Genomic DNA, 25,690 nt, shown 5'->3' on the forward strand with positions numbered 1-25,690 from the left:
GGGTCGCAGGGCCAGGGCCCAGGCAGAGAACAGAGATTTTTTTCGCGGGGAGGGGGGTGGGAGGTGTCAAAGTTTTCGGGGGAACTTTTCCACTTGAGATTCCACGACCCTGCAGTGCCCCCTACAGAAAGCGGCAGCTGGGGAGGGCGGGCGCCCCCGAAGACCCCCGACTGCCAGCGGCGGCGCGGCCAGGCTGCCTGGAGTTCTCGCTTCCTTTTTTTTTTTTTTTTTTTTTTCTTTTATTTCCTCCTGGTTGTTTGTCGGATACATCTTTTTCCAGAGTGGGAAAAAAAAAAAAAAAAAAAAAAAAAGCGAGCGCCGCCGCCTGCAGTAGAGCGTGCTCGGCCTGCAGAGGCAGTCGTCTCCAACTTTTCCTCTCCCGCTCCAACTCCCCGCGCCCAAAACTTCAGTTCTTGGGGAGCCCAAATTTGCCTGCCGCGCAACTTCCACTCTAATTCAGGGACCAAGGGCCCTGGCAGCGGTTTGCAGCCTGGGGGCCACGCTCCCCAGGCTCAGGCCTGCTCGTTGGCCTGCTCCTAGTGCCTGGACCCAGTTGGGGGAGGCGAAACAGGGCGCCCGAGGAGCACCCCGGGAGAGGGCGGAGCACTCCCGTGCCCCGGGGCAGGAGTGCAGGGAGCTCCCGCGCCCGGAACGTTGCGAGCAAGGCTTGCGAGCGTCGCAGGGGGGCACTCGCGAGGGACGGACAGGAAGAGGGCCAGGGGGGAACGCCAGAACCCGGGACCACAGCACGGAAACGGCCCGGGGCTGAGCTGCAGTCAGATCCGGGGATGGAGGGAGCCGGAGAAGAGGAGTGAGAAGGCCGGGGAGGCAGGCCCTGCTGTCTTCCTGCAGGCCGGCAGCCTGCTGGCAGTGGAGGACCAGGCCGTCCAGGAAAGGAAGGGGTCAGGAGGTCGGGCAGGGCCTCAGCAGGTTCAGACAAGTCCCCAGAAGGGAGCTGCAGGCGCCCTCGAGTCCAGGCCCCAAGCCTGGCTCCGGTTGTCCAAAGAGGGCCTAGGCCAGGCCTCTGGTGCGGAAACTGAGTCACAGCCAGACCTCACGGCACGGCCTAGACGCTTACGAGCCAAAGTTAGGGGTAGAGAGCAGAGACCTTTGGGGGGTCTCAGGGAGTAGGGGGCTTCAGGGCCTCCCAGTCTAGAGCCGGATTGGCGAGTTAGACGCTTGTAGATCCAAGGTTGGATTGGGGTGGGGGTCTCTGGGACGTTGGATCGCTACGCAAGGATTGGGGGGATTCAAGTGCTTAGAGATCGAAGTCTGTCCTGGGTAGGGGGAGTCAGACAATTGGAAAGCCTAGGTAGTTATTTGGGGAGGGGTCTCTACGCCTTGGCGAAGCGCACAGCTGCATCTTTTTGGCTTGAGGCCTGAGGCCTTGTCGAGAAGCTTCCGTGAAAGGGTGGGCCAGCCGGGCCACGAGAAAGAAAGTGAATAAATCAGGAATATAAGTGGGCGGGGGGCCCCTGAGAGGGGGGTCGCAAAGGGTGAGACATGGCCACCAGGCGTTTAACCGACGCTTTCTTGTTGTTGCGGAATAATTCCATCCAAAACCGGCAGCTGTTAGCCGAGCAAGTGAGTAGTCACACCACCTCCAGCCCTCTGCATTCACGTAGCATTGCTGCGGTGAGTCTCCTGGCGGCCTCTCCGACACACGGACCGTGTGCACTGCGGCTCTGCCTGTTTGTCTGTCTCTGTCTGTCTCTCTGTTTAAAAAAAGAAGATAAGAATAATAAGACTAAGAATAATAAGATCTCTTGGCTAGAGTCAGGGGGCATCTGTAGCCCTGGATGGGGAAGAAGCGGTGCTGTGAGGCCGCAGCTCCACCTCTGCCCCGTCTTCTCCTCACTTCCGCAGCACCCCCCCCGCACCCCCCGCCTTGGCGTCACTGCGCTACAGGCCGCCTGTAATTTACATATGTTTTAACGCTAACATTGGGAAGCATTGGGCCTTTCTGAAGCCTTTTTGTTTCGTTTTGTTTGAAGCTCCCCTCCCCCCAGTAATGAGCCTCGGTTTGGTCCTAATGGCTGGGTCGCGGGATCGTAGACCCAAATCCTTGCAAAATGAACGACTCCCTCCCCTCAAAGAGGAGGGAGTTGTGTTGTTGTTTTGTTTTGTTTTTCCGCCCGTTTTCTTTTAACGGCCCCGCAGCCCTCTGTGTGGCCTTGTTCCCTGTGAGTAATTGCCTCACTGTTCTTCCTGGGGGCTTGCGTTTGTGAGACTCAAGGTGCTAGCCTCTTCACTTTCCATTTCCCAGACAGGAAATTAAGCTTTCCTCTCCATTCGAACTTTTTAAAAAAAGCCTGAGGAGGTATATGTGAAAATTAACCCCGTAAAATAGCACTTTTTTTTTTTTAATTAACCAGAACCTTTAGTTAGCCTAGCAGTAGCGTTTTTTAAGGGTGGTCCTGGAAAAATTACTGTTTGGGGTTTGTTTTTAATGGGGGCTACTTTTCCCTTTCTGAGCCTCAGTTTACTGCTCTGTTAAATAAGGGGCGAGTCTGGATGATCTATACCAGACAGTGATCGTTAGCTCTGTAATGTCTTCAATTGAAAAGTGAAGTTATGAAACTGGCTGTAGTTCAGGCTACCTGCTGTAGGCAGGCTAGGTTGGAATAGAAGCAGCGTTGGAACAGGCGGGGAATAGCCATCCCAGGACCACATTCTTGGGGGTTATACTTGATATTAGGCAATTTTGGAACATTCATTTCACCTCTTAGGGACTGTATTGCCAGTTTATTTTTTTCTTTATGGCTTTATCTAAATGCTTCAGGAAAATTTTGCCATATGTCATGATTATCATGTCTACAAAGACAGTTTCTCCTTTTTGTAAGTCACAGGTGGAGAATGTCTTTGGCCATATAACTGATAGAAAAGTCATTTAAAGCCGTGTGAGCGGTTTCAGGAATAAAAGCATGTAAACTCAGGTCAAACAGCCTAGAACTAGGGACAGAGTGTGTGTGAGATTTCAATTAATTAAGAAGTTGAAGGGTTTTTTTTACATTTATAAACGGAAAGGAATTACATTATATTGAAATAAATGTAAAGATGTCTGGTAGCATAGAAACAGGCTAATTCTAGCGCTAATTTTGAAGAAGAAATAATCCAAGAAATCGAGTAGAAATTGGATGAATTCAATTCCTTAACGGAACTTCAGTAATGTTAAATAAGAACTGCATGTTCCTTAAATGACTTGATTTTGTGCTGCCTCAAAAACTACTGAAACTCATATTAAGATTTCTAAGGTATCAGTTTTAATTGAAAAACATATTGTTTATTTTTCAATTTTTAATCATTAAGGTTCAAAATACCTTGAACCTTTGGGTAACATGAGGGTTTTTTTTTTTTTCCCCGATTAAGTCAGACAGTTTAAAAACCTAGTATCTGAGACGGGAAGCTTTTTAAAAGTGCATCTCTGAATCAAACCACTTTAGAAAATTATTTTCTAAGTTAGGCAATTTTAAAAAATATTTAAGCTAAGCAGAATAATTAAAAATGGATAGTTAAAGTATACAGTTTGGAAAAATAGATATGTCAGGGTATATACAGATACATTTAGCTAACTCAGAGTTTTTTGAAAATAGATTTCTAAACCCAACTAAAAATACATTTCTAAGAACGTTAAAAAATGTTTTCTAAATGTCATAGCATTGAAAATGTTAATATTTATATTAGTCTGACCATTTAAAATCTTTCTCAGATCATTGAAAGCAGTCATATCATTTAAAATATCCTTATAGTCAATCCATACTATCTAAAAAATAGGTTTTGCAGTCTAACAAACATAGTTTGCCTGAATTAAAATTTAAAAAGAAAACACAGATTTATATATTTTAATTGTGTTAAAAAATGACATGTCATAAATTTCTGAAGTATTTAGGGTTGAAGTGTTACATCTTCACTTTGCTTACAGGTGATTCGTAACAAAATCTATTCTGCACACAGTACGGCGAAATGCTAACAAGACTAAATAGAGGTTATGATTTTTTCAACTTTTCTGGAAGTTGGAAAAGCTTTATAAACATTTTGAAGCAAAAGCCATGTTTAACACAATTTGTAAAATCTATTGAGTAACTCTTAGCAATGCTTTTCACTGCATATCTAGCTCACAAAAAATTTAAAGCCTTGTTTCTGACTTGTAAATTTCAAAGCCATGTAGCAAACCAAACAAAATCGTATCTGTCAAATTTTGAATATGGACTAGGTATTAGGTGACATTAAGGAATTAATTATAATACATTACATTTGCTAATTTTATTAGAGATGCCTACTGAAATGTTTAGTGGTGAAATGTCAAGGCGTCTTACCTAAGTCCTTAAACCCCTCCAAAAATAGAGGAAGCAAATAAGGCAAATTGTTACTCATTGTTGAGTCTAGTGATGAGTATGTGTGGGACATTTTACCATTTTGTAGGCTTTTCTGCATGTTTGAAAATTTTTAAATAGAAACTTAAGTATATTTGTTATAGTAAAGTAAAACAGTTAAAAAGAGGCAATTTGTAAATACATGTCTAACACTCAGGCAATTTGAAAGGAAGAAATTAAACCTAAGTTTAACTTAATTTAAAAAATAATAACCTGGAATTTTAAGTTTCCAATTAGAAGAAAAAGCTGTAGACTTTGATCTTGATGCATTTGATACCAACTAAAAATACACCTAAAATAACAGACTTTTTAAAAAAAATTGTAATCCTGAATTTTGACATCTTATTTCAGGAAAAAGCTGCAGAAATTAATTGCAGAGTAGTGTGTATCTTACACCTCAAAGCAAAGCACACCTAAAGCCATGCCATTCAAAAAATTTAAACATGCATTTTTTGCATCCTAGTTTGAGGGAAAAAACTAGAATTTGGTTGTTGTAGTGGGGTTATTGTGTGTCCCTGTGCGTGCATACAGGGTTTTGCAGCATTCAGGCAAATATGTCAAATAAACAGGAATTTAAGGAGGATACGCAGTGACCAGATAAACACAAAGCCTCAAGGGCCAGAAGGAACCTAAAGGTCATTTGGCCTAATGTCCCCATTTGTGATAACCCCTCATGCCTATCTTATTTGGCCGTGGTGTATGACAATGATGGAAAATGCCAGCAGCTCCATGATTTTTACCACTAAAAAGTCTTTGCCTGTTAATCCCAACTATTTGTGTCCTGGGGTCCTGCTTTTAGTTCTGTTCCTTCGGGTCTTCCTTCTGTCTGGTAATCCTGCAGCCTTGTTACCCAGAGTTCTTTCCAGGCCTAGCATTCCCGGCTCAGAGTGGTTATGCTTTTTTCCTATAAATGATGTTTAGTTTTTCTGTATCCTTTTTAGATTTCAGCATCCAGAACTGAGCAAAATTCTACTTTTTTGTGTTCTTAGTTGTATTAAAGTTAGTAAAACTAATTGTTAAAAAACAGACAGGTTTGACTTTATGCACTGCTAACAAAATACAGTTGTATTTCCCATGCATTTTACTTTGGCCTCAGTTTTGAGTGCCCCATCACGTTCATGCCTCAGGGCAGCATGAAATAAAGGAAAGAGCACTGAGAATTGAATCTGAGAATTGAGGCCTAAGTCCTGTTCTGCTGCAGGCTCAGAGTGTGTCCTTAGGCAAGCCTTTAATCTTTTCGGACATTTTTTGCCTCATTTGTAAACTGAGGGGTTTGAGTTAGGTGATTTCCAGCAGCCCTATCGATTCAACAGTATTTTCTCAAGTTCTGTTTTAATACATTGTTTCTCCTGACTTTAGCTTTAATTTGAAAAGGAGAAATTCATAGTCAACAGTGTTGTAGCTGTCAGTCCAAGGTTACTGACAGAAATCCTTAGAAGTAGCCCCAGTACTGTGCAAAAGTAACTTTCACATTATTATGCCAGCCAAGTGCAGGTTTTAAGGTAGCAACTCATTCAAGCAGCTTGGCTTTAGGAAACTGAAATGGATTTATGAAGCTAAACAATTATTCAAAACAAATTGTAAAGTCATAAAGAAATGAATGAAAGGTAGATATTGAGATGCTCTTCTGATCTGTTGAAATTCTGTATGGATTTGTGTGGTTTCCTTCGATCTCCGGGAATGGATCTAATATAGGGGTTGGAGCTACTTTGTTAGTGTTTACTGCCTAATCTATACTCTGCTTTAAAATAATGCATAATCTATAATTGGAAGCTAGCGTTAATTGGTCTTAGATTGGTTTGAAACATAAGCACATTATTTTTAATAAAATGTGTGCTTTAGGAAAAAGGAAATTAAGGATTAGCTATGGTTATAAGAAACCTGAGGTCCTTATTCAGGCTTGACTACAATATTAGCTAAGATTTATGGAGAGTTTACTTTGTGCCTGGCTCTGGGCTAAGCCCTTTCCGTGTGTAAGCTCAGCTCATCTTCACAGTGCTCTATCAAATAAGTACTATTGTTTTTCTCAGATACAGATAAGGAAACAGATTTTAGAGGAGGTAGGAAACTGGCCCAGTGTCACCCACCTGATGGTTGGGGGCTGTGATTGGAACTCTGGCAAACCTGGCTTCAGAGCCCCGTGCTCACCTCCTGGGCCACTCTGGTGTTGGCTGCATTTTCAGAACTTGTGCTGCAGATCCTGGAAAATGGAAGGACCTATTGTTTTAAAACAATGTTTTTTCTTGCAATAGGCTAGCATCTGTCTTTATCTCACTTTATGAACCTTACATAGTCAATTTTAACTTGCAGATTGAAGATTCTAAGTTTTAGTACAAGCTGAGTCTGTTGGAAAATTAGTTCTCTGTCTTTAGAATCCAAGTATGAAATCATTATATATTTCTCTTTAGATCTACTTGCTTTTCTGCTTTTAAAGATTCCATGGGAGCAGTGAGGCTTACTTTGAGAATAAGGGTACTTTGTTGGATAAAAGTGAAGCAAACTTTTATTTTGGCAGTAACGGAAATAAAGTAAATATCACTATAGCATAGACCTGTGTTTCCAACTCATTTTGCTCAACTTTTCCAGACTTCCTGAGTAAACACAGATGGGTTTCCACTTATTTTTCAGTTTTATGTAGAAAGTTCTTTAGACTATAAATTCCACATGCTACTTGGAGTTTTCAGTGTTTGCTTGATTGCATGCCATTGGCAGGTCAAAAACCTAGATTTAGACATTATAAAGATTTAGAAGGTGATGATGTGTAGTAACGTGTTTTCATTTGGCTTTATTTTGGTCTTTCTTCATGGTAATTCTAAATGTTTTAATTCAGGTCTTGACTAAATTTCCTGGTAATTTGGTGGCAGACAGAATTTTGAAAGCCTTCTATTTTTAAATAGCAGAATGGTGGGGAGGGTCTTTGAAAAGGTGACCTTAATTTAATATTCCTGATGTGGTGGTAGCTGCCTATCACAAGTAATTCCCTGAATTGTTAATAAAATTAGAGAGGCTGGAGGGTGGGGTGGAAAGAGACCTGAACACCTGGGTCTGTCCCCAGTCTGACCATTAACAAGCTCTGTGGCTTCAAGCAATGCATTTATACATTTTGAAGCTTAGTTTTCTTATTTGTAAGAAAAGAGTTATTTCTAGCCCTAGAATCCCATGATTCTGATTTCACCTCTTATCAACTAATAATTGTAGAAATCAGAAGATCAGGGTGTGTGTGCTCGGTTAATAATCCAAGAGCACAGGCACATGTGCAGCAGAGATTTTAACCGAGGTTTGCAATAGTACATCGTTCAAAGATGAAATGCCAGGGAGCCGCTGCAGAATAGGAAGAAGACTGAGATACTCAAGTTAGGGATTTTGTCTTGCATCATGTTTTATTAATAAAAGATTTTAATGTTCTCTTAATGTTAAGCTTTTAAAAAATAAAAACATTTTTTCTTTGTAAAGTAAAAGGTAATTAAATCAGCTTTCCATTTGATTTATTAATATCATCTAGTACTACTATTATGGCAGGGTGTGTATAGAGTTCTTTTTTGCTCTCATAGAAAATTGTGGAAGGAATGAAGAGGATTTGCAGCTTTTCATAATGTCATCTAATTGAATTTTTACGTGGAGTAAAGTTTGATTACATTTTTATTGCTATCATTGTTTAATAATATTTTGACCCTGATAGAGCAGCTTCATTTGCACTATTTTTAAATAAGAAAGTTATGTTTTATTTTCTAAATTTACTGCTAAACATAAAAAAACACAATTGATTATTGAATTTCACCACTAATTATTTCAGTGATCAATACTGTACAAAAAAAAGACCTAGTTGTTTAGATTATCTGTCATTAGTAAATGTCTGTCCAGAAGATAGAGTTCCATGTTGATCTAAAAAAGAACCTTTAGTTTTCAATTGAAACTTAACCCTCTGGTGTCATGCTTCTCCCTTCCCCCTCCCCTTAAAAGAAAAAAATTATTCTTACCTTTTGTTTTGTCTCGTTTGCTTGCTTTTATAAGAGCTTTATGAATAACTGTACGCTTTCTAGCTAATAATAATACATACCAAGAGATGGTAAGAGTTTTTCTTTTATTTTGCCACCTGTGTCTCTCTCCGGGAAAGAGTGGTTTCTCAGCTCTCTTACTACCAGGGATGAAGCCGTGTCTGCGGGATGTAATTTGCAGAGACCTTACATATGTGGTCACTCACATGTTATCTGAATACAGCTACAGACAATTTTTGTGGGTCATTTATTTTTTAATTCTGTTGCATTTGCAGGTCTGATTTACATGTTAAAATATACATTTATTTAACATGATAAAATTACATTTTAGCTCTGCTCTCTTATTTTATTTTCCTGAGGGAAAATAGAATGTGGTATTGTATGTGATATTTGGTGTTTATGAAACAGATTAACAGCATATTTTAGTGAAACCAAAGCAAGTGTGTTTTATCTGTTTCCAGTGTATTTTAATATTTACAGTCATTTTTTGCTTGTTTCCTAGCTCATTTTCAAAACAACCACAGTAAATAAAAATTAAAGCATATATTGATGTAGCTTAATTTAAAAAAAAAAAGTAAAGGAGATTTTAAAATGCCTTGCTTAGTGGATCTTTATATTTAGTCAGCTTAAAATCTCAGTGTTTTCTCAACTGACCATGCCTTGTCTGTCTGTCTGTCCCATGCTGCTTTCTTTGTGCTTTCCCCAACTGGATGGGACTGATGGGGACAACATGTCTCTTCAGGAGCTGGACGAGGTATTGTGTTTTGAATATTTTTATATGTTGGGTAGTTTGAGTTTATAAAATACCTACTTTTCCTGAAGTCTTTGCTCATATATAAAATGCTAACAGCTTATACATATTTAGCATTTGTTTTGATTACTTTATAATTTTTTTAACAGTTTAATATGTAGAATTTAATCTATTTTCACACCATGTGAACTGATGATTTGAAAAAGGCTTTGGGAAGATCGTTTACTAGTCTTGGGAAAGTGTCTTAACTTTGGAAGCAGTAAAGGTTGAACACTTTCTTCAAGGAAGCCAGAATGTTTTGAGAATTAATGTCTGTAGCTTCCTGATTTCTGAGAGGTGAGTCGTGCACTTCCTCAGGTAGACAGTATAGAAGGCCAGCATGTCTGTGAAGGCCCTAAATGAGAAGGACTGTAGCCACGGCAACTGTGGGAGGGTCTTCCTTGTCACTCCTGTCTGGAATGAGATGACACCCAGTGGATGCACCTGGAGCTATTGTCACCTGGGCCCAGTTCTGCATCTCCTAGCTGGGGGTGCCTTTGGCCTTTTTATTAGCTACTAGCATCTTGCCCAGAAGGTGGAGAGAATATATATTCAAAGCACTTTATTTTAGTAGCCCGAGTAAAAGGGTTGAGAAAAAATGAGATTAAAACTGTTGTTAATGTTTGTGTCTATTGTCTGTTTCAGCATTGAAGGGGTAAGAATATTTTTCCTGAGTATAGACCTTTTAAATAGAGTGATGGAGAGGTGAGGGTTGTTCTTGTTTGTTTTCATTTAGAAGTATGAATAGTAAAGTAGGATTAGGAGGATCACTGTCCTTAAAACCAGTGGGGTCCTAACTAGTAGATTCAGATCTACCTATATATTCTAAAAACCTTAACTAGTTGATAATGACAACAGACTGAGCACAGCCTAAATAGCCTTCATTGGGAACTGGTTAAATATATTGTGTAGCATCTCTGACCCTCTGTAACAGGTAAATAGTGAGGCCCATCCATGAGAGCTGCAGTGGAATGAGCCCCAGACACATGGCGGAGTGGAAAGACTCAGATGCAGAGCAGCATGGATAATATGATTCCTGCTCCTTTTTTTTTATTTTTTATTTTTCAGGAAAAATAACTCATATTTATGCTTGTGTGTGCTTAAAAAATTCCTGAAAAGATACACAAGAAACTGTTAACAGTGGATACACCCCAAGAAACATCTGGGATAGAAAACTTCCTTTCTATTGCAAACCCTTTTCTTAGGGTGGATATATATTTTTAAACCATGTGCATGTATACTTTGCCACTAAAAACAATTAGTTAAAAAAAAAACACCACTCAACGGGTAGCTGACTGAGCCAGGTGTCATGGTCATGCCTGTGTGGGGGTTTCCTTTCCCATTCAGGAACCTCACTGCCAGCTCCCCGCCTGGGCACGGGGCCCTGGAGAGGGCTTGGGGGCTTGGAGAGCAGGCATTCTGAGTTAAAATAGATGTTGCTACTGGCTGAACAGTTTGAAGATATGGAGCTTATGACCTCAAAAGGAAGTGTATAGGATGCGAGGGAGGGTAACAAATTATGGAACCACTTAGGTTGAAGAACCATTTGAATAATGTTCCAAGGAGGGGCACATAAGTGGTCATAATTACTTCGGGGTCTGCTGTCTGAACCGATTTCCAATCTTTCCTACTTCCTTTTTCAGGCAGCAAGTTCCAGAAACTGGCTACTCACTGCATGAACTTGGCAGGCCCTTTTGCTTTTCTTATGTTTCACCTCTAAGGGCTTAAAAGGGAGTCTTCACGCTCTGTGATCAGAGGCCCTGCATAGAGAGCACTATCTCCTCCACGCGCACCCCAGTGCTATTAGAAATGCAGGTTGCTGCCTCATCGTGGGTGCCCACGGCCACCTCATTTCCTTGTGCGTTTCACTTGCCTCTTTTGCTCTTTTGTGCAGTGCCGTTATCTTTTTCATGAAGTGTGGCTTCCACAATTGTCTGTGACGTACATTTTATTTACCTCGTGCATTCATTCCACTCGTTTCTTGTCGGATCACTCAGCTGGTTGTGATTGTGCGTTCAGGACTCTGAAGTGCCAGGTACTGGCCTAGGAGCAGGGGGTGTGGTTGGGGACAGTGTCCAGAGGCTTCTTTGAAGCTGAAGCAGGGCCTCACGTTGGCATCTCTGGAAATAGTGAACACCCAGCTCCAGAGTGGATTAGATGTTAGCCACCCCTTTATAGGGGAGGCCTGAGCAAATGTCCCTGAGTGAATATCACTTGCATCTCCCAGAGTAAAGGCATCTGACAGCCTCACTTCAGAGGCTTCCTGCAGTCTGTCCATGTTTGATTGTCATTCTCCTCCTCTAGCCTGAGTACCCTGGAGATGTCACTTTTCCTTCTCAGAAAACACTAAGTAAGGTGTTCCCTGAGGAGGACCCGAGCCCACCATTGGTTCTCTTACCCAGGGAAGTGTCTGGCCCTCTCCTTTGTTCTCTGTCTTTAATCTACTTCCTGTCTTATGACAAATAAATCTCTGGGAGTTTTTAAACTCAAGATAAGAATTATTTTAAAAGTCACAAGATAACAAATGTCAAGCCCCCAAACCACACTGCCTGGAGGACTGCACATCTGGGAGTGCCTGGGCCGGGCCCCAGTGTCCATGTTGGTGAAATAGGGAGCGGCGCTCCTCTGAAGGATTGTTCTTGGGACTGGCATGGGCCAGGTCAGTAGCAGTGCTCAGTACAGTGCTCACAGAAGGCAGGGAGGGACGGATTGCTCCCCTCCTTTTTCTTCCCCTCAGAGTATGTATGTTAGTTGAGAAAAAAGGAAAATCAGTGAAACTTAACAACAGTATCAGGGTGATGTGATTCTCAAGTGTTTTTATCTCTATATTTTTTGTATCATTTATTTTTATTTTTTTGAGACAGAGTCTCACTCTGTTGCCCAGGCTAGAGTGCAGTGGCGCGATCTCGGCTCACTGCAACCTCTGCCTCCCCAGTTCAAGCGATTCTCCTGCCTCAGCCTCCTGAGTAGCTGGGACTACAGGTGCGTGCCACCATGCGTGGCTATTTTATTTATTTATTTATTTTTGTATTTTTTAGTAGAGACGGAGTTTTGACACGTTGCTCAGGCTGGTCTCGAACTCCTGAGCTCAAGTGATCCGCCTGCCTTGGCCTCCCAAGTGCTAGGATTACAGGCGTGAGCCACTGCGTCATCCTATGCCATTTTAAAAGTATTTATTTTGACCATTTATTAATTTCATAATTAGAAAAGGTAAGCATTATTTTAAAATTATTACGGGTTTAGAAAAATGTAGTGCTGACATCACTTTTTTCTTTTATCCACATGCTTATTCACTTCTCCAACAACTCGGATTTCTTAAGCCTAATTGTCTATTAGCGAAGTAGTCTGACTTCATCATACAGGTCTCCCAGAGTTTCACGTGGAAGCGTGAGTTGCCAGTCTGTTGATTTTCAGTGTCCCTTCTGGACTTTCTAAGTGTTCATTGCCATAGACAGTCCAGAATTATCGGTATTGTTCTCATTACCAATGCGTTACGGCTAAACTTAGTTGATTTTTTTAGATGGGGAGGAGGTGTAGCTGACTTTTCCAATCTCCACAGAGGCTTGCTATTTCTGTAATCTTAGTCTACACTAAATCAGCCTTCAGGGAAAGGCAGGGTTTTTAAGAGTAGGAGGGCCATAGATTTGGAACAGCAAGATTTATAAGAGAGAATGTGTATGTTCTTTCCATAGATGGAGAACTTGTCCATACTGGCTGGTACTCTTTAAATGGCAAATGTCAACATTTGAAGTGGATCAAAGGCAAAAGATACCTTTAGTGAGACTGGCAGGAAAGCCATTGGGTGTGCTGTTTTGAACATCTGTTGGATTTTTTCTGCATTTCTCTCAGGAAGGATGGCTCTAGGTTAGGGTAGCGGACCCCAGTAGTTCTTGGAGAGAGGAACTACATATCAAAGAGGCAAGAATTCTTAATTCTCTTAAGTACAATTTTTATTTAAAAAATATGGAAAGATTTTTTTTTTTTACTTCAGAAGCACAAATTTATTTATTTATTTATTTATTGAGATGGAGTCTCGCTCTGTCTTAATAAAAGGCTGGAGCACATTGGCACGATCTTGGCTCACTGCAACCTCTGCCTTCCAGGTTCAAGTGATTCTCCTGCCTCAGCTTCCCGAGTAGCTGGGATTACAGGTGCATGCCACCATGCCCGGCTAATTTTTGTATTTTCAGTAGAGACGGGGTTTCACCGTGCTGGCTAGGCTGGTCTTGAACTCCCGACCTCAGGCAATCCGCCTGCCTCAGCCTTCCAAAGTGCTGGGATTACCGGCATGAGCCACCGTGGCCAGCCGCACAAACCAACATCATATATTTGTAGGGGGCACCATGTTGAAATTCAGTAAGGGTAAGGAGAGAGAATTAGAAACCTGGCCATTTTTTAAGATCTGTATGAAATAGGATGGCAGCTTGAAAATTGATACATATGCTGGATCTTCAACAATAAGAAGACATGTTTTTAAATGGGAAGTGAGGTTTCTGAAATTAAAAGGGTGCTTATGTTGCACATAAAATTTTTTTATGTCCATTATTTGTTCCCATTTCAAATAGTTGACGCTTATCTTCAACAATTGTTTTCCCTTCCCAAAACATACTGTCTTGTTTTTTAATAGTACATACTGTGATACACATTACAAATCCATACTGCTAAAAGAAATGACACATTTCTTCTCAATAGGGTGGTGTTTCTTTATTATAATGAACTATAGCTATAGACTGTATCATAAAAGAGACAAATTATTCGCTATTTAAAGTTTTCATTCCCAAAGAATCAGCTGTTCTATCTTACTGGCAAAACTCTGATACAATGTGTGGGAAAGCTAGTACCAGCTGAGCAGGCTGGCATCCATGCCGTTCATGTAGGAATCTCTAATTAGCAAGCTTCCTTAGGACCCTTAACAAAGAGTGTGTTCTCCCCACTTTTGATTTACATCTAATTTGAGGGGAACACATGCATAAAATCAAGTACTGCTTCAAAGAGTTGTATTCACTTCAACCGACTTTTCATATGTGGTTTATAATTTGTTGTTTTGGATAAAATGATACTAATCCCAATGCAGGTAAATTTAGATAGATACCATCTCTCTGTCTTCTTTAGTTTAATGTGTATTTGTAAACAGTAAAAACAGTACAAAATAAGATCATGAGCTTAAAAACTCTAAAATCACTATAAATAATTACTGATTGAAATGTGTAATAATAAAATATAGTGGATTCGATAATAAACTGGTGTAGTGGAAATTCTAGGACCCATGAAGAGGTCCTTTAGCAATTTTAGATTTTACTTTGTATAAACAGCTGGAGTTCAAGTTCTGTTCCAGTCCAGCAATACTGTAGACAGCACCTGATGTATGGCTGGCAGGTGCTGGGAGCTGGGCCTGTGGTTTGTCCCCCTGCTTTTTAGTCAGTGTGTCCTCCACAGAGTTGTGTACCTCTTGGTGACTTTGGAGCAGGAGTGTTGAGGAATAAACGAGTCTGCCTCTGAGTGCTTGGTACAGGCCCTCTCTGTGCCTGCTCTGTAGAGGGTGAGGTCTGCGCCTCTCTGTCCATGGATGGTCAGTAAGAGAGGATGATCTTTACTGACACTAACGTCACTCACTGGGGGCCTGTCTTATAGTCCCTGGTGTAGTTGGTGGGAAATGAATCAAACTACTGTGTTTCGTTGTTTTAATCTGATGGCTTGTCTTGATTCATTTTCTTAGCAAATTGCAGTTATAGTTTATGGGCCTGTGGAGTGATTGGCACCTTCGAGGGTGGAAAGGGTTTCTGGAGTCAGCCGACCCAGGTTTCAGTCTGTCACATAATAGCTCTGTGACCTTGGGCAAGCGACTTAACTTTTCTGAGTTTCAATTTCCATATTTATAGGTTAGAATAATAGTTTCTAACTCACCTAGTTTTTATGAGGATTAAAATAATGTCAAGAATGTAAAATTCCTATTGATGAACTCTTAAAACCAAACAGAAGGTAGTGGTGGTGGAGAATTACCACTTCACAGCCCGGGAGCCCCAGACAGTGCGGGTTTGGATGACACACCATTTGTTTAAGAAATGACACTGGCCCTGCAGCATCCGTGCCACGCTTGAGCACCGGTGGGCTTAATCACGGCTCCTGGACGCGCTGGGATTAGTGAATGGGGCCTAGTCCTTCCAGCGTGGTCATTGCCTAAGATGCGTTCCCTGAGTGGACACGTGCCCCAGAGCACACAGAAAGCCTGAAGCAGATGGTGACAGAACCACTCCAGGGCATGCAGGGAGGTTGATGGTGAAGATACCAATTTGCTTTTAAGAATTTTACTGTGAACTCTTTAGGATTTAGGGCCTATTACTTGAAGTGGTCTTTTATTCTAAGTTTTTCTTTATATGATATTTTTCCCCCTTCATCTGTGGATTTTAAAATTTTGTCTTGTTCCTTTATTATTAGAAAAGCAAATAAGTATTTAATGAATGAAAAAATAAATTTAGTTAAATGCAAGGAAGAGGGAAGAAAAGCAATATGAATTTTTCACCCAACTCTACAGTGTGATTTAGAAAATTTCCAAAGTATTATCTATAAAGGGCTTTTACAGATTATTTTCCATTATATTTTGATCATCATTTGGATCTTTTGAAACTGGCATTTAAAAATTCTGAGCTCTGGAGGGCACCTCAAAATCTTTTCAACCCATTCACTGCCTGCAGGCAAGAAAACAGCTTAACCATGCCAAACCCATGATTTCCCTCTGTTTTGTGTGTGTGTGTGTTTTTTTTTTTTTTTTTTTTTTTTTTTGAGACAGAGTTTCGCTCTTGTTGCTCTGGCTGGAGTGCAATGGTACGATCATGGCTCACTGCGACCTTCGCCTCTTGGGTTCAAGGGATTCTCCTGCCTCAGCCTCCCGAGTAGCTGGGATTACAGGCATAAGCCACCATGCCCAGTTAATTTTTGTATTTTTAGTAGAGAACGGTTTTCACCATTTTGGCCAGGCTACTCTCGAACTCCTGACCTCAGATGATCTGCCCGCCTTGGCCTCCCAAAGTTCTGGGATTACAGGCGTGAGCCACCGCGCCCAGCCGATTTCCCTCCCATTCTTAAAAGCTTTCTACCGCAGTGTGTTATATAGTTAAAATAAACAGGAACCATCGATACCATTTCAAAATAAGGGGAAATGTTCCCTGTGGACATTTAACTGAAGAAAAGAAATGACAGTGTAAGATTGCATTGAGATCTTAAGGATTGCTTTTGCCAAATGGTAGATAATTTGCTAGCGGTTTTAGGCAGTTGTTTCACACATCTTAACACATGGTTAATGATTGTGTGACTGAGATAACTGGATCAGCCCTATTTCCAAAATAAGCTAAGTGTATTTAAGTAAACCTTGCTACTATTGAGCATTTTGTAGTTGTTTCATTTACTGCCTAGTTTTTTTTTTTTTCACTTGTAACTGATCACATGAATCATTGAGGTTCATGCCGTTCTATCACAGTACTAGTAGTAAGAGGTCTTTATTTTAAGGATCTTTTGTTGACTTTTTCATTACATTTCTATAGCCAGATCAAGTCAAATTTACGTTCTGAAGTATGTCCAAGGAAATTAAGAGCTGGTGCATGAAAAGATAGGAAAACAATCCAAATCCTAGCAGTTATCAAAAGCAAGTTTATAATACAGGCAAGTGCATTCACTCCTTTCTATATATTTTCAGGGAGCAACATTTAAGAGAGAGTAAACATTCACTCCTTTCTGTATCTTTTCAGGGAGTAACATTTAAGAGAGAGTAAGAGTATTTGTATCTAAATTGGATTAGAATAATTTTTTTCATGTCCCTTTACTTTCCTGTAGCTTGCTGATGACCGTATGGCACTGGTGTCAGGCATCAGCTTAGATCCAGAAGCAGCGATTGGTGTGACAAAACGGCCACCTCCTAAGTGGGTGGATGGAGTGGATGAAGTAAGTTGCATGTTAGTTTCATAGCATCTTGTTTTTTTAAGTAATTATGACAACGCATTTTAAGATATCTGTCATATAAACGAATTTGGCTACACTTGAATGTATATTTCTAGAAATACTTTAGCTTTAGGTTAAGTTGTCTATGTGTGTGTTAATGATTTTAGCTGTAGTTTTAACATTGGTAGTAACTACCTGAATTATAGGAAGAAATTGAAACCCAATGCAACAAGGAAGAATGTGATTTTCTGGTAATTTGAATTAAAAGCTGCTCACACATCAGCAAGCCAACAAGTTTGCTGAAGACCGAATTCTGTATGCTGAGTGTAGCTGATGGAGGCAGACCATAGCCTGCCTGGCATCAGTGGAGTTCTGTGACTTCATTTGCTTAGATTCAGTATGATGTTGGCCGGATTAAGCAGAAGATGAAAGAATTGGCCAGCCTTCATGACAAGCATTTAAACAGACCCACCCTGGATGACAGCAGCGAAGAGGAACATGCCATTGAGATAACTACCCAAGAGATCACTCAGGTGAGGAGTGCAAGTGAGTCCTGGGGAAACCAGCGAGCCTTCTCATGGCAATCTCAGAAACTAGAGTGTTATTCAGAATCAGTCTCCTGGAGTCATTTCCCAACCTGAAGTTCTCAGAGGGACCTCAAGAGGCCCTGAAGTCCTCCAGCTGTCAGCGTAGGTACCTGTGAGGCCTTGGAGGTGTGGGGACTGTTTTTCAATTGTTGGCAGATAACTGCTGTGGACGGATTAAGTAAATATGAAATTTCAAACATTATCGAGTTCAATCATTTGATTTTAAAATGTATAACTAATATCGTATACTAGTGTTAAGAAATTTCAATGCTAAAATATAGTCCTCATAATTGAAAAAACAACTTAGTATCCTAGAAAAAATTTTTTATAAATATTAAATTTGATTAATTTTAAAATAATAGGACTAGTGTTGAAACCTCAGTGTTTACATTTTTTACTGAAGTCTCCTGGGTGCTAATTATCAGAGGAGTGTGGTGCTTTGAGAAAAGCCCTGGGGGGTTGGAATGTTGGGACCCTGGCTCTTAGCAGTTTGTTACACGATTCTCATTTAATCCCTCTGACTCTAGTGTTCTCATCTGTAAAATGGGACTAATAATCATAGTACCATCCTCATAGGATGCTTGTTAGGGATTAAATGAGAGGAATGCAATAATAATATGATATATGATAATACAGGTTGAACATTCCTAATCTGAAATCCAAAATGCTCCAAAATTTGAAACTTTTTTTTGAGTGCCAATATGACACTCAAAGGAATGCTCATTGGAGCATTTTGGATTTCGAATTTTCAGATTGGGGTACTCAACTAGTAGGTATTCTGCAAATATTCCAAAATCTCCCGAAATTTGAAATCCTAAACATTGCCAATCCCAAGCATTTCGGATGAGGGATACTCAGCCTGTCTAACGTGATGATATGTGAGCAGCTGGGCACACAGCAGGCCCTACATAGCAGGAGCTGAAATCTAGTGAAATCTTTCAGTGTATATAAATTAAGCCGCAGATTCCTTTTATCTGTTCACCTTTCTCTAAACCAGACTGAGTGAACAGAGCCTCTCACTTCTCACTCTGGCTTGTGATGTGGCAGTGTTAGCAGAGGGGCTTCTCTCCCAGGCTTGCCCTGAGCCTCGGGCTTGTTCTCTTAGCTCTTCCACAGGTGCCAGCGTGCCGTGCAGGCCCTGCCGAGCCGGTCCCGGGCCTGCTCCGAGCAGGAGGGGCGGCTGCTTGGGAACGTGGTGGCCTCGCTGGCGCAGGCCCTGCAGGAACTCTCCACCAGCTTCCGGCACGCACAGTCAGGCTACCTCAAACGTGAGTGCTGCCCGGGCCTAGTGAAGGGATTTTGAGTAAGAAAAGCACTTTATGTTTTCTTTTTGGCGACTATTTTTTCATTTAGTCCAGTACCTTTCATTGTTAGCTTTTGAACATGTTCATACCTTGTACAGTAAAGGGAAGCCTCCTCCCCATGTGAAACCCTGGCTTGGAATGAAGGCACAGCGTGGGGTACCGACCAAGGCTGGGGGAGGGCACCAAGATAGTTCAGCATCTCAGCAAACAAAATTTGTTTTGTGTCAAGCTGCAAGAATTTGAAAATCAACCAAGCACATTTTAAAAACCTGTTGTTTTCTGGATGTTGGGGTTTGGGAGAGCTGCTCTTCAACAGGTAAAAAGCAGTTGTTATTACCGAAAGCCACATATTTGCATAACAACCGAAGTGTTTGAGAGCACCTGAGAAACCCTCCCCAGGGTCCTTGAAACACTTCCTCTGCTGGCACCACGGGTTCACCCAACAGACCTTTTCTTCCCAAATAGTGCAAAGCCGGATTTCAGCTCTCTTCTCATTCTAATCACCTTGTAAACTGGGTTTTTTAAAATTGCCATTGCAATCAATAAAGTCCCCACATACTCCAAAAAAACTAGTTCTCCCTCCCTCTGACAACTGGCATATTTGTATTTTAATTTTATTATTTCCAAAATTTGATTAGGGCCATATGGAATTCATACTAGAGATGCTTCTAGAGAGAAATACTGATTTTTTAAAATGTTTTGTAACAGCAGTTAGATTAAATTTTTCTGCTTCACTTAGAGATTCTCAGATGGTTGTGTCATTTTTATCTTGGCATCAAGTGAATTGTGCACATTTACACTGTGACTTTTGTCTTGAATAATCCCAAATGCCTGCATATTGTTGTATGTTTGTAATCCTTTACTCTCCCTCCACCCCCATTGGAGATAGGCTTCTTTAAAGCGGCTAAGAATATCTCAATTTTGACTGTTGGAGTTTACTCTAGAATTCCCCCTTTTAATGGTAGAACAATACTCAGGATGGTTTACATATTCAAGTAAAATGAATTCCTATCTGTGATAGGCATGAAGAATCGAGAGGAAAGATCCCAGCATTTTTTCGACACATCAGTACCACTAATGGATGATGGAGACGATAACACTCTTTACCATCGGGTACGTGAAGGGGCTGCAAAGCTGATTGCTGTGTCTGTGCACCCCATTCTGCTTCTTTCACCTCCTAGACCTCGAACTTCTGTGCAGTGTCAGTGGATTGATACAGTTGACTTGTATATTCATCAGGTTGTTTTGCAGCAGGTGGAAGAACAGCCGTACTGTTTCTTCCTTTCCGAAGGCCACAGGGAGACCTTGTAATCTGCTTTCCAGAGCCTTTGGGAAAGTGGTCAACACCCTGCCTTCTTAGGAAGAGCCCAGAGAAACAGAGGGCTATCCCGGGGGTTTTGTTTATCCGCCCTTGTGGAGTTGGCAGACGTGGGCTTCTGTCTTCCCTGCTATGGCCTCAGAGCTTTAGATCCTGCTGGTTTAGGGAGTTTGAATCTTTCCTGTTAGGGAAAAATGAGTGCTTACTGTGCTTTGTAGAAATATTTTCAGAATTCATTTTCTTTAAATTATTTTCATTGTCTTTAAATTATATCTAAACAAGTATACCATAGCTTTCCTGAGAGGGAAAACAATCTATCCAACACATTGTGTACTGTCTTGCTAGGGTTTTACAGAGGACCAGTTAGTTCTGGTGGAGCAGAACACACTGATGGTGGAAGAGCGGGAACGAGAGATTCGCCAGATTGTACAGTCCATTTCTGACCTGAATGAAATATTCAGGGACTTAGGAGCGATGATTGTAGAACAGGTACGTGAGCTGGCCTTCCTCGTGAATAGGTTTTTCTGCCATACTATCTGTTCCTTCTTTTTCCTGTACTCCTTTCAGGGAAAAAAATTGGAGCCAATTTTCTCAACATGTGTGTGCACCTGTCCTTTTATATGTGTGTGTGTGTGTGTATATATATTAATATTAATCAAATATTAAATTTGATTAATTTTAAAATAATAGGACTAGTGTTGAAACCTCAGTGTTTACATTTTTTACTGAAGTCTCCTGGGTGCTAATTATCAGAGGAGTGTGGTGCTTTGAGAAAAGCCCTGGGAGGTTGGAATGTTGGAACCCTGGCTCTTAGCAGTTTAACAGTTACACAATTCTCATTTAATCCCTCTGACTCTAGTGTTCTCATCTGTAAAATGGGACTAATAATCATAGTACCATCCTCATAGGATGCTTGTTAGGGATTAAATGAGAGGAATGCAATAATAATATGATATATGATAATACAGGTTGAACATTCCTAATCTGAAATCCAAAATGCTCCAAAATTTGAAACTTTTTTTTGAGTGCCAATATGACACTCAAAGGATATATATATATATATATATATACCCACACACACATATATACATATGTTTATGAATATATACATAGCAATCCTAATCAGAAAATATGAAGTTCAAAATGCTCCAGAATTCAAAACTTTTTGAGTGTTAACATGATGCCACAGGTGGAAAATCCCTACACAAGACGTCATGTGACAGGATGCAGTCAAAACTTTGTTTTATGCACAAAACTAGTAAAAATATTGTGGCCGGGCACGGTGGCTCACATCTGTAATCCCAGCACTTTGTGGGGCTGAGGCACATGGATCACCTGAGGTCAGCAGTTCGAGACCAGCGCGGTCAACATGGTGAAACCCCGTCTCTGCTAAAAATACAAAAAAATTAGCTGGGCATGGTGGCAGGTGCCTGTAACAGCTACTCGGGAGGTTGAGGCAGGAGAATCGCTTGAACCTGGGAGGTAGAGGTTGCAGTGAGCCGAGATTGCACCATCGCACTTCAGCCTGGGCAACAAGAGTGAAACTCTGTCTCAAAATATATATATATATATATATATATATATATATATATATATATATATAGTATAAAATTACTTTCAAGCCATGTATATGAAACATTAATGGTATATGAAACATAAAGGTATAAGAAACATTAATGAATTTTGTGTTTAGACTTGGGTCCCATCCAGAATATCTCATTATGTGTATGCAAATATTCCAAAATCTAAAAAAAAAATCCCAAATCCAAAACACTTCTAGTCTCAAGCTTTTCAGATAAGGGATACTCAGCCTGTATATGTGTGTATTTACAAATTATATACATAGGCTACTGTCATTCCCTATAAGAATATTAATAAATCTTTTTTTGATAAATGAAGTTCTAATATTCTCTTCCCATGCCTCGAGGGTACTCATGTGAGCACACTACTCTAGAGACCTAGTTGACTCTGACCGAGCTCAGCAATGATTCTGACGCTATAGAAGATTTCCCTTCTAATTCTGGCAGGTTATTGTGTAATGGCAATTGGAACCACTAGCGTTCAAGTAGAATTAAATTGTTGTTCACCGTTAAAATCTGATTAGGGCATTTTATTATCTTGCCAGCAGGGATTTGGGTCCTGATCCCCCTGAAACCAACTGCAGAATGGAGTGTTCAGGCTCTGGAAGATCCAGTTACATTAATTACTCCAGTGGTTCCCAGTGAACTGCTATCTCTTCTAATCCAGCATGTTTCCAATAAAAGCTCTGTTCTTCCTCATAGCCCAGTGTCCCCGTCTTCCAATTTAATTGTTTAAGAGATTAAACAATTAAACATCTTCCCCTTGAGTCCAAATTTTTAATTTTAGGTGGTAGACTGGAGTTTACCATTTCCTGCTCTGACCCATAGAGATGTGGATCCACGTTTATAGACGTGATAGTCAATTTGCAGGTCTACTTATGACAGGGGCGAGCTTACCTGGTGTTCTCTGCTTACTTGAATCCAAGTACGTAGGCAGCAAATGGGCGCAGAGCTTCTGTGCTGCTCAGAGCCTCTGTCCACTGGACCATAGATTTCTTAGGGCCCCAGGAAGTCCGAATATGGCATTTCTATGGCAGCTGAAACCAATAAGGAAACCTCAGTCTGTCAGTACTTCTTTCTCGTGAGCTAGATGTGATGGCACTAACCAGCATTCTGCCATTGATGGCACTAACCAGCATTCTGCCATCGAGCTCCTGACACTGCTTGAGGGTGAACTCCAGAGCCCTCCGTGTGTACCTGCAGCACACAGGGAAGGAAAACATCATCTTATGGATGATGATGTCTGTAATTTGCATATCTCATTTTTGACGTTCAGTTTTCCCAGTTGCCATTGTTGATCGTCTGTAACTGTCATTTATTACCTAGGGTACAGTCCTTGACAGAATTGACTATAACGTTGAACAGTCCTGTATCAAAACTGAAGATGGTTTGAAACAGCTTCACAAGGTAATATGTCTTTCAAGACTTGGGAATCTTAGGAACTATTTTCAAGTAATCAAGAATTGGTAAGAGGGTTCTTTTCCACCATAACGATCTTCAGCATTCTTGTGTTGTCCACTCTCAATACAGTAGTGTAAAAAGGGATTCATCATTTCATTTAAAGCCAATTGTGGGGGCTGTTGCCATTTTATTGCAGTTAATGATTCCAGGTGTATCTCACACTTAAATCCAAAATTGCTAAGAACTCCTTTTTGTGACAGTAAATTCTAAAGAGATTGGAGTTCTTCCTTTTAGAAAATATTTCATTCTTTTCTGATGCTTCTTGTTTTAGGAAATCAATTGGGCATTTGCTAAAATATGTGTTGAAAATCTGTCTGCTTGTTGCCGTTGACTTGGGCCTCTCTTGTGATACATTCCTGATGAATTGCTGATGGAGAATCATTCTGCAGAAGATAAAAATCTAATTTTCTCTTTAATTACCACAGCATATCTGTATTACCTTGAGAAAAGAGAAGTTTGTTGAAGTGAGAGTAGTAATTCTTTTATTCTGTGCTAATAAGGTAGCTGTTTCAGGGATGTTTTTATGATATTCTTTCTTTTAAAAAAATAGATGGAAAGCATCTTAGGAATCTTATCAGTTATGAGAAACATGCATAAACGGCTGAGACTCTCATATATAATTGGTTACATATTTTCTTTAAAAGGAATATAACAATACTTCACAAATTAAATAATATCCATTTCCTTGTATCTTTGAGACCCAGTGGAGTTTCTAGCCATATAATGAGTGTTTTGCCAATTCACTATTGGACTGCTCTACCATTTTTCTGAAATCAGTCGCTTCCTATACCAGAGATCGCCCCATTTAATAGCAGTATTGGGTTTATAAAAAGTCAGCCCTTGCACTAGTCTAACCAGAAGCCCTGAGCTGTCTTTTCAGGGGGCTTGTTGCCACGTGTGGGTGGATATGAGACTCCAGCCTGTGGTGGGAAGAGAAGTCTGACCTCGTCTATGCAGGGTTTTTTTAAGCATTTAGATTAATTTGGTTGCCAAGCCCTGTCTATTAAAAGTGAAAACTAACTTAAGTTTCTCACTCTGTAATACCCAGGTTTTGATGTGCTGCTGAATTATGCATTGGTTTTGAAGTTTCTTAAATAAAAACTAGTGAAATATGTTTTGTAATATAACACAGATAAAAGGAAAAGCTTTCTCTGCGGGAGTGAGCAAATCTAGTGGGAACTAAAAATTTTGTTTTAGGTTCTACTTTATAAATCATTTTGAGAGGTTTTACAGTATATTATTTAGTATTGGCTTCCCTGGTGTTCTGGGTTACTTATTAGAAAAGTCAGCGTGCTCCATCTTCCCTCCAGCCACAAGGCTGTAGGCGGCACGCGCGTGCTCGGCAGTCGGCTAGTCTAAGGGTGATTGAGCGTCGGGAGCTGCTCGCCATGACCGGACTCTCGGTGCTGTCCCCTGCCTGATGTTTCCTCCTGGTGGATGAGGGGCTCCTCCAGGTGGGCGGGCAGGCTCACTTAGGAAACAAGCCCACCGCGGGGGATGGAGCAGGAGAGATTGCCATTCTCGCCAGGGCTGCCTTCCCGCTGTCTCCTCCTCCCTCCTGTGCCATAGCAAGGTCTGGAAGAGGCAGCGCATGCTCTCCCTGGACGTGCCTCCCGGCGCCCTCTGAACTCTGCTGTCCTCTGGCTCTCCTTTCTCAGTGCTGTGTGTCTTTCGCCAGCCAGGTGGGGCCCTTTGGCATTTCTCTACCAGGCATGATGGAGTTCCCGCTCCTGCCGAGCTTCCAGGATGTGGTGTTAAGGTGAAGAGATGTGCAGGGTGCAGCCTCGTCCCCAGATTGAGCTTGGAGGGCTCCTTTGCTTTATCGTTAGCGGCACTGGGAGGACGCGCCTCAGAGGGATCTTTCTGCATATGACATCCATGGGGCACACGTGTCTGTTTTTATTTCAAAGGATGAGTTTTTGTTTCCAAATTTAGGGGAGGTCGAAATGGGGCCTCTTCCGGGAGTCTGTTGCCTACCTGCCAGGTACGGTCCTCCAGCCCGTTGTTTCCTTCCGCGGTGAAGGAACTGTGCATTCGCTCCAGGAACACGGACCGGGAACAGGCGACCCGTGCTGCAGGGGCGCTTGCCACGGCCTGCAGGAGGAAAAGCAGGGAGAAGCAGGCCCAGCTGCACCCGGAAGCATGAGCTTTCACTTCCCTGTCAGCCTTTGTCTTAGTAGTAGGTTTCCAACAAATCCATTTCCACGTCCAGGGTAAATAAGCAGCACCGGCATCATGGGGCTCTTCCACTCCTGGTGATTGAATTCCGTGGGACTGATGGAGGGATTACAATCATGTAGCCTGTAGCAGAGACCTCAGTCACTGTGCAGAGAGATCTGGAAGCCTCATT

At 41.3% G+C, this 25,690-nt stretch overlaps 1 protein-coding gene across 12 annotated transcripts in view; it reads left to right on the top strand.

The window, feature by feature from the left end:
- Positions 1-675: 675 nt before the first annotated feature.
- Positions 676-25,690, top strand: part of NPEPL1 (aminopeptidase like 1) — a 65,999-nt gene continuing 40,984 nt past the window's right edge. For 2 of the 12 annotated variants that reach the window (XM_063802670.1, XM_009437475.5), the window contains exons 1-8: positions 746-1,584; positions 9,111-9,122; positions 16,986-17,093; positions 17,483-17,623; positions 18,783-18,945; positions 20,003-20,094; positions 20,645-20,788; positions 23,206-23,286. In XM_063802670.1, coding sequence (XP_063658740.1) covers positions 1,504-1,584; positions 9,111-9,122; positions 16,986-17,093; positions 17,483-17,623; positions 18,783-18,945; positions 20,003-20,094; positions 20,645-20,788; positions 23,206-23,286 — 822 coding nt within the window. In that variant the 5' untranslated portion in view covers positions 746-1,503. Of the gene's footprint in view, positions 1,636-9,110; positions 9,123-16,696; positions 16,815-16,985; positions 17,094-17,482; positions 17,624-18,782; positions 18,946-20,002; positions 20,095-20,644; positions 20,789-23,205; positions 23,287-25,690 lie in introns of those variants that run through there. The other 10 variants (XM_063802668.1, XM_063802672.1, XM_063802671.1 and 7 more) reach the window with 8 other exon arrangements.

The sequence above is a fragment of the Pan troglodytes genome, chromosome 21 (genome assembly GCF_028858775.2).
Source record: "Pan troglodytes isolate AG18354 chromosome 21, NHGRI_mPanTro3-v2.0_pri, whole genome shotgun sequence".
Taxonomy (NCBI): Eukaryota; Metazoa; Chordata; class Mammalia; order Primates; family Hominidae; genus Pan; species Pan troglodytes.